Source organism: Motacilla alba, unplaced genomic scaffold (assembly GCF_015832195.1).
Source record: "Motacilla alba alba isolate MOTALB_02 unplaced genomic scaffold, Motacilla_alba_V1.0_pri HiC_scaffold_34, whole genome shotgun sequence".
NCBI classification, from domain to species: domain Eukaryota; kingdom Metazoa; phylum Chordata; class Aves; order Passeriformes; family Motacillidae; genus Motacilla; species Motacilla alba.
Window position 1 is genome coordinate 1,912,151 of NW_024037436.1, and position 8,149 is coordinate 1,920,299.

The 8,149-nt window shown below is 70.4% G+C and overlaps 3 protein-coding genes across 3 annotated transcripts; 1 reads left to right on the top strand and 2 right to left on the bottom strand.

Moving 5' to 3' along the window:
- Positions 1-39: 39 nt before the first annotated feature.
- Positions 40-2,857, bottom strand: LOC119696568 (nucleus accumbens-associated protein 1-like). Its single transcript, XM_038126313.1, has 2 exons — positions 2,431-2,857; positions 40-511 (listed from the first exon to the last, which is right to left on the bottom strand). The coding sequence occupies exon 2, from the start codon at positions 490-492 to the stop codon at positions 40-42; it is 453 nt and encodes a 150-aa protein (XP_037982241.1). The 5' UTR covers positions 493-511; positions 2,431-2,857.
- A 630-nt stretch (positions 2,858-3,487) lies between these two features.
- Positions 3,488-4,306, top strand: CUNH19orf53 (chromosome unknown C19orf53 homolog). Its single transcript, XM_038126431.1, has 3 exons — positions 3,488-3,680; positions 3,894-3,949; positions 4,029-4,306. Exons 1-3 carry the CDS (start codon positions 3,584-3,586, stop codon positions 4,161-4,163), a joined length of 288 nt encoding a protein of 95 aa, XP_037982359.1. The 5' UTR covers positions 3,488-3,583; the 3' UTR covers positions 4,164-4,306.
- A 1,627-nt stretch (positions 4,307-5,933) lies between these two features.
- LOC119696569 (extensin-like) lies at positions 5,934-7,797 on the bottom strand (the record flags this gene model as incomplete). The annotated part of the gene is made up of 2 exons (XM_038126314.1): positions 5,934-6,058; positions 6,678-7,797. Coding segments are annotated over 2 exons (1,245 nt in total), but the record flags the coding sequence as incomplete, so codon positions are not given.
- Between the last annotated feature and the right edge of the window lie 352 nt (positions 7,798-8,149).

An 8,149-nucleotide genomic window follows, 5' to 3' on the forward strand; every position in this document is an offset into this window, starting at 1 on the left:
TATTGTGTTATATTGTGTCACGTCGTGTCACGTTACATATTACGCCACATAACGTTCAATCCCATTAAGTAACGCTACATCACAGCAAACCACCCTCCTCCTCCTCCTCCACGCCGCGGCCCCGACCTTGAGGAAGAACTCGGTGCCCTTCTCCATGATCTCCTGGATCTGCAGGAAGCCGGCCGTGTACATCAGCAGGAACTGGTCGCCCACGTTCATGCTCAGGCGGCCGGTGTAGCAGAAGCTGAGGATCTGCTGGAAGCTCTGCGGCTGCACGGCGGCCGGCAGCTCCACCACGGCGCTCTTGGAGCTGTGGAAGAGGTCTCGGAAGTAGGAGCTGCTGGCGGCCAGCACGGCGCGGTGCGCCTTGAACGCGTGGCCCTTCACCACCACCGAGACGTCGCAGAAGAGCCCCTGCAGGCGCTGCTCGTTCAGGCACTCCAGGATGCTGTTCCCGAAGTTGGGGATCTCCATCTGCAGCGTCTGCGCCATGGCGGGCGCCGCGCGGGGCCTGCGGGGACACGCGGGGGCGTTGGGGACATTGGGGACACGCGGGGGCGTTGGGGACACGCGGGGGCGTTGGGGACACGCGGGGATGGCATGGGGACGCTGGGGACACCGCGGGGGCGTTGGGGAAACACGGGGGCGTTGGGGACATTGGGGACACGCGGGGGCGTTGGGGAAACGCGGGGGCGTTGGGGACATTGGGGACACGCGGGGGCGTTGGGGACACGCGGGGGCGTTGGGGACATTGGGGACACGCGGGGGCGTTGGGGAAACGCGGGGGCGTTGGGGACACGCGGGGGGCGTTGGGGACATTGGGGACACGCGGGGGCGTTGGGGAAACGCGGGGGCGTTGGGGACATTGGGGACACCACAGGGGCGTTGGGGACATTGGGGACACGCGGGGGCGTTGGGGAAACGCGGGGGCGTTGGGGACATTGGGGACACGCAGGGGGCGTTGGGGACATTGGGGGGCGTTGGGGATGGCATGGGGGCGTTGGGGACATTGGGGACACACGGGGGCGTTGGGGAAACGCGGGGGCATTGGGGACACGCGGGGATGGCATGGGGACATTGGGGACACGCGGGGGGCGTTGGGGACATTGGGAACACGCGGGGGCGTTGGGGACACGCGGGGGCGTTGGGGACATTGGGAACACCACAGGGGCGTTGGGGACATTGGGGACACCACAGGGGCGTTGGGGACATTGGGAACACGCGGGGGCGTTGGGGAAACGCGGGGGCGTTGGGGACACTGGGGACACGCGGGGGGCGTTGGGGACATTGGGAACACACGAGGCCTGCGGGGACACCGCGGGGGCGTTGGGGACATTGGGGGGCGTTGGGGATGGCATGGGGGCGTTGGGGACATGGCGGGGGCGTTGGGGACACGCGGGGGGACAGCAGGGGGTATTGGGGACATTGGGGGCAACAGGGACAGTGCGGCTGTTGGGGACATTGGGGACAGCGGGGCCTCTTGGGGGGCATTGAGGGGCAACAGGGGACGTTGGGTACAGCAGGGACAGGGGAGGGGGTTGGGGACAGTGGGGGACAGCAGGGGATGTTGGGGACAGCGGGGAGTAACGGGGGGTGTTGGGGGTGTGGGGGACATTGGGGGGCAACGGGGATGTTGGGGACATGGGGGACAGTAGGGACAGTGGGGTGTGTTGGGGACATTGGGGGGCAACACGGGGCATTGGGGGGCGTTGGGGCGAGGGGACAGGGGCACAGGACGTGAGGGACATGTGGGGACAAGGGCCAAGGAAGGGGGACAGGGGACAGGGTGGATATGGGGGGACAGGGGACATTGGGGTGTGGGGACAGGGCTGGGGACAGGGAATGAGATGGACACGAATGAACAGGGACAAGGGGGGACAGAGGAAGGCCAGGGGTCACACAAAGAGGAGAATTGGGGGGGGGGGGTCCCCCAGCCCGGGGGGAGCCCCAAATTCGGGGGGGGGGGGGGCTCAGTGAGACCCCCCCGCTGGGGGAGGGAGAGGAGCAGAGGGACCCCAGAACACGAGCTGGGGGGGGTCACCAGAAGGGCTGGGGACAGAGGAGCCCCCCCGTGCCCAGCAGGGGAGCGGACGGGACCCCCGAACCCTCCGAGGTGACACCGGAGGGGGACCCCAAATTTGGGGGGGGGGGGGGCGTCCCAAAACCCCCAACCCAGGGGGGTCCGCAATGGGGGGGACCCCAATCCCCGCGGGGAGGGGGGGCACGGGCACAGCACCCCCCCATCCCGGGGGAACCGGGGCCTCGCCGGCGCGGGGGGGGCGGGAGGCGCCGCAGGCCCGGTGGAACGGGCGGGGGGGGGGGCGGGGGGAGGGTTACCGGCCCCGGCGGGGGAGGGAAGCGGCACCGGGGAGCCGGGGTAAGCGGGTCGGGGAGCGGGTTTGGGGCGGGGCAGGGGGGTGCCCGGCTTACCGGGGGCCGGGGGCGCTGCGCTGGGGCCGCGGCCGCTCCCGGAGCCGCTCCCGGTGCCGCCGCGCTCAGCGGCCATTCATTGTGCGGCAGGGGCGACCGGCCGAGCGCCGAGCGCGCCGCCCCGCGCCTGCGCGCGACCAGCCGAGCGCCGAATCCTCCACCCCGCCCGCCCGCGGTCCGCGCGGAGTTCTAAGGGCGGGGGAGGCGGAAAACGCGCGGGGAAGGCGCGGGGAGCGCGGAGGGAAGGCGAGGGGCGCTGACCCGCCGCGCCCTGCGGGAGGGGTCCGGCGGGATCGGTTCCTCGCCGCGCCGCCGGCGGGCAGCGCCGCGGGGTCGCGTTTCGGAGCGGCGGGCGGAGGTTTTCTGACCCTGCTCGGCCGCCGGCGTCACGTGAGCGGCGCAAGATGGCGGCGCCCATGTGAGGGGCGGCGCGGGGGAATGCGCGGGGCGGCGCGCGCGGGTGAGCGGGGGGGACACGGGGGGGACAGAGGGGGACAAGGAGAGTCCCGCAGGACACGGGGGGGACACACCGGGGGTTTAGCCTCTCCCCCGGTATTGCCACGTGCTGGGGACGGGACGGCGGGGGGGGCTCGGTGCGACGCCCGGTCCCGGTTTTTGGGGGGGGGGGGCCGGGGGTCTCCCCCTTCTCACGGGGGTTCCCCCCTCCCGTTCCTCCCTTTTCCGGGAGGTTCTCCTCCCCTTTTTCCCGCCCCCCGGGGCCGAGCCCAAAGCACCCTTTTCGGCGGCAATGCCCCGGTATATCCCGCCAGCCTTTGCGGCAATAACGCCCCGGTATATCCCACCAGCCTTTGCGGCAGCAGTACCCCGGTAAATCCCGACACCCTTTGCGGCAATAATGCCCCGGTATATCCCGGCACCCTTTGCGGCAACAACGCCCCGGTATATCCCGAAACCCTTTGCGGTAATATTGCCCCGGTATATCCCGCCAGCCTTTGCGGCAATAATGCCCCGGTATATCCCGCCAGCCTTTGCGGCAATAACGCCCCGGTATATCCCGACGGCCTTTGCGGCAATAATGCCCCGGTATATCCCGACACACTTTGCGGCAATAACGCCCCGGTATATCCCGACACCCTTTGCGGCAGCAGTGCCCCGGTGTATCCCGGCGTGCCCCGCGCCCCTCACGGCCGCCATGGCGCAGGGCCGGCCCAAGGCCGCGGCCAAGCGTCCCAAGGCGGCGGCGGCTGCGGCTGCGGCGGCCCGGGGCGCTCGGGGCCCGCGGAAAGGAGGTGCGGCGGCTCCCGGAGCCGGGGGGACGGGGCTCAGGCGGGTGCGGGGGTCTCCCCGCGGTGGGGGCGGGAGGAGGCCTCAGGAGCTGGGGTGGGAGGGAGGCTCCGGTTGGGCGGAGGGGTCCCGGGGCGTTCTCCGGTGCCCTCCTGGGGGTCTCCGGGGAGCTCGGGGCGGTCAGCGCGGGGGTCTCAGCCCAGCCTCGCTCCCCGCAGGCCGCACCATCGCCCCCAAGAAGCTCCGCGTGATCCAGCAGCAGAAGCTGAAGAAGGTGAGGACCGGGGGGGGGGTCCCGAGGGGTCCGGGGGGTCTCGCTGTGCCCCCCTGACCCCTCCGCACTGTTCCGGCAGCGCCTGGAGGTCGGGATCCGGATGCGGATCGAGCGGGAGACCGTGCAGCGGGCGCAGGGCGGGCTCCCCAAGAAGCTGGCGCTGCTCACGGCGCCCAAGGCCGGCAAGGACAAAGCCAAGAAGGGCCGCGGCTGAGACCCCCCAAAAAACCCCCGGGAACGACCCCCGAACCCCTTCTGGGGGGGATCTGGGGAAATGCAACCCCCCGGTTTGGGGTTGTCCGGGCTCTTCTCAGCCCCCCTCAGGTTTTTAATAAAAGGGATTTATGTCCTGCCCACGCCCACGGGGCTCTGGCTGATTTTTGGGGGGTGCAGAAAGGATTGGGGAGCGCCTGGAGGGGATATTTGGGGAGGGGGGTGAATATTGTGGGGGTCCCGAGGGTGTCCCGGTGCTTTGGGAGGGTTAAAGGGTCCCCGGGGGTCTCGAGGGTCTCTGTGTCCCCAAGGAGGCCCCGCTGTCCCCCAGGGGTCTCCATTGGGTGGGGTTCCCGGTGTCTTCAAGGGGGTCTTGGGGCTCCTGTGGGTCCCTGGGAGGCTCCTGGGGAGGGTCTCGAGGGGGTCCCGGTATCCTTGGGGAGGTCTCGAGGGTCCTGGCGGGTCTTGGGGGGTCTCGGTGGGTCTGGGAGTGCTCTCTGGGCGGTCTCGGGGTCTCCAGCGGTGCTCTCACAGGGGTCTAGGTGGGTTCCTGGGAGTCCTGGTGGGTCTGGGGGGGGGTCTCGGGGATCCTGGTCGGTCTGGGGATGCTCTCAGAGGGGTCTCGGTGGGTTCCCAGGGGTCCCGGTGGGTCTGGCAGGGGTCTCGGGGGGTTCCCGGGGCTTTGGGGGGGATCCCGGTGTCTCCAGGGGTCTTCTCAGAGGGGTCCTGGTGAGTCTGGGGGTGCTCTCGGGGGGTCTCGCTGAGTTCCAGGGTGTCCCGGTGGGTCTTGGGGTGCTCTCAGAGGGGTCTCTGTGGGTTCCCGAGGGTCCCGGTGGGTCTGGGGGTGCTCTCGGAGGGTCTTGATGAATTCCAGGGGGTCCCGGTGGGCCTGACAGGGGTCTCGGGGAGTTCCCGGGGCTTTGGGGGGATCCCGGTGGGTCTGGGGGTGCTCTCGAGGGTCTCCGTCCGTTCCCGGGGGGTTCCCAGTGGGTTTGGGGCGCTCCCGTCCCTTCCCCGTTTCCCGCCAACGCCGCAACTTTATGAATGGACCGCTAAGCCCCGCCTCTTCACATAGCTCCGCCCCATCCCAATCTGATTGGTCAGTTTCGCTTTGACTGACAGCTCGCCGCGCCCCGCGTTGATTGGCTGGAGGGGGAACCACGACAGCCAATAGAAACGCAGCGCGGGCGTGGCCACCGCTTAAAGGCGCCACGCCCCTTTCCGGGCGGGGCAAATCCACGTGGGGCGCCTCCCCTCCCCCCACCACGGGTGTGGCCGCCTGGGGGCGTGGCCTTTGCCCAAACCCCGCCCCCAATGACGTCAGGGAAATTCCCTGGAATCGGCGCCGCCGGGTTTATTTTGGGAAACAAAACAGGGAACGGTTGGGGGAGGGGCTGCACGCCGAACCCCACCCCCCCTCCCCTCCCCCCACCATCCCCCGGGGGCCTCGCGAGGGGCGGGGCCCCCCCGGACCCCCCCAAACCCCTCCCGTGACTCACCCGGAGCCGCCGGGGCTCGCCCGGGACCGGGGAGGGGAAGGGGGGGAGGAAAACAGGGAACCCCCCCAAAAAACCCCCCAATGCCCCCCAAAACCCCGTGCCCCCCCCCATAATTTTTGGGTGATCCCTCGGGGGGGGGGTTTGGGGTCGCGCTGCGCTCAGGCATTGACAGTGAATATTTCTGGGGGGGCGGTCTCGGCGGGAATCGGGGACCCCCGGGGGGGTCTCGGGGTGCGGGGGCCCGACCCCTGTTCCTGCTGAACTGAGCCAGTTTATCCAAAGCAACTGCAAATCAGCTCAGCGGGCACCGGGGGCGGCGCCCGGGGGGGTCCCGGGGGTCCCGCACGGTTGGGGGGGGTCCTGAGGGTGGTGGGGGGGTCCGGCATGCCGGGGCACCCTGAATTTTGGGGGGGGGGGATTCAGGTATTTAGGGCGGTCCCGGGCTCTGAGGGGGTTTTGGGGGATCCCCAAATTTGAATTTTTTTTTTTTTTGGGGGGGGGGGTCCCTCAGTGCGGGCGAGGGGGGGCGGGGGGGCGGAACTTAGCCACTGTGAACACGGCGCGCTGGACTCTGTTCACAGGTGAGCTAAGCCCTGCCCCCCCCCGGCCCCCAAAACCCCCTCCCCAACACCCCAAAAACACCCCCCCACCCCCCCAAAAAAAAAAAAAAAACCGGGACCCCCCCCCCCCAAAACCCCCCGCCCCCAAAGCCCCTCCCCAGGCACGGCGGCGGGGGCTGCGGCCCGTTGGAAATCCCTGGCAATGTGATTTTGGGCAAAATCGGTAAAAAATCCCAAAGCCAGGAACCCCGGCGGGCGGCAGCGGGGTGGGGGAGGGGGGGGGGGGGGGGTCGCACACCCCCCCCGTGGTGGGGGAGGGGTCGGACACCCTCCCGTGGTGTCCGACCCCCCCCCCCGTGAGGGTCCCGGTGGTCCCACGGTGCCGTCCCGGCGTCGAGGGCGGAGCCCGGTGACACCTGTGGGAAAGGGGGGAGGGCGGTGAGGGGGAGGGGGCACCCCTGGGGGGGTCTCCAGGTGTTTTGGGGGGGGTCTCCAGGTGTTTTAGGGGGGGGTCCAGGGGGTGTTCCATGTGTTTTTTGGGGGTTCCAGGTGTTTGGGGAAGGTCCAGGTGGGCTCCAGGTGGTTTTGGGGGTCCCCAGGTGGTTTTGGGGGGTCTGAAGGGGTTCCAGGTGATTTGGGGGGGCTCCAGGGCGAAGTTCCAGGTGTTCGAGGGGTCTCCAGCTGTTTGAGGGGGGGGTCTCCAGGTGTTTTTGGGGGTCCAGGGGGGTCTCCAGGTGTTTTTGGGGGGTCTCCAGGTGTTTTTGGGGGGTCTCCAGGGGGCTCTCCAGGTGTTTTGGGTGGTTCCAGATGTTTTGGGGGGGGTCTCCAGGTGTTTCTGGGGGGGTTCACGGGGGTCCCGGTGTGGGGGAGTCAGTGTGGAGATGGGATGGGGACATCGGGGACGGGCACAGAGGGGACGGTGGCACCGGGACAGGACCGGGACAGCCTTGGGGACACAGAACGGGGACAGCCTTGGGGACACGGCGCCAGGACAAGGCTGGGGACACGGGGACAGGCTTGGGGACACGGGGACGGGCTTGGGGCCACCACACCGGGACACGGCTCTGGTGGCTGTCCCCAGCCCCGGCACCGTCGCCAGTCCGGGCCGTGCCACGTCCCCAGCGTCCCCTCGCTGTCCCCAGCGTCCCCTCGCTGTCCCCACGGCGGGACGGCCACGCCGGGACCCCCGGGATGTCCCCAAGGCGCCGCCACCCGCGTCCCCCCCGCTGCCACCGGTGTCGCCGCGGCTGCCCCGTCCCCGGCGGCGCCGCTGTCGCCGGCGCTCGGTGGCCGCTCTGGTGTCCCCGATGTCCCCGGGGCTCTGCAGGCGCCATGTGGGACCCACGAGGCCCCGCCCGGTCGTGACATCAGCGTCGTCACGACAACGGGGCGACTTCAAAGGGAATCGGGTGGAACCGGCCCAAAAAACGGGGGTAAACAGCGGCGGCGGCACCGACACCGGCCCGGGGGCCCGGGGGGGGCTCGGGGGGGGCTTGAGGGGCGCCCCCACCCCCGCTCCCCACCGGGGGGGTCGCGACAATCGCGACAGCGGCGGCGCCGCCGGTGCCAGCGGGGTTCAGCTGTCGCCGGTACCGGCGGTGGCGGCGGCGCCACGAGGCCGGGAGGGGTCCGGGGGGGCTCGGGGGGGGGGGTCCCCCAAACCCGGGGGGGTCCCCATGGCTGTGACAGAGCCACGGCCCCGCCGGCACCGCGGGCACGGCGCCCCCCAAGTGTGGGGCGGGGGGGAGGGGGGTTGACCTGGCGTTTTTGGGGGCGGGGGGCTCAGATTTGGGGACCCCCCCTCTAAATTCTGGGGTGTCTCCCCCTGTTTGTTTGTTTTTTCGGGGGGGCCCCTAAGCCGAAGCCTTCCCGGCCGGTTTTGGGGGCCCCTCCCGGAGCCCCCCCGGCGCCAGGGCGGTGCCGGCCCG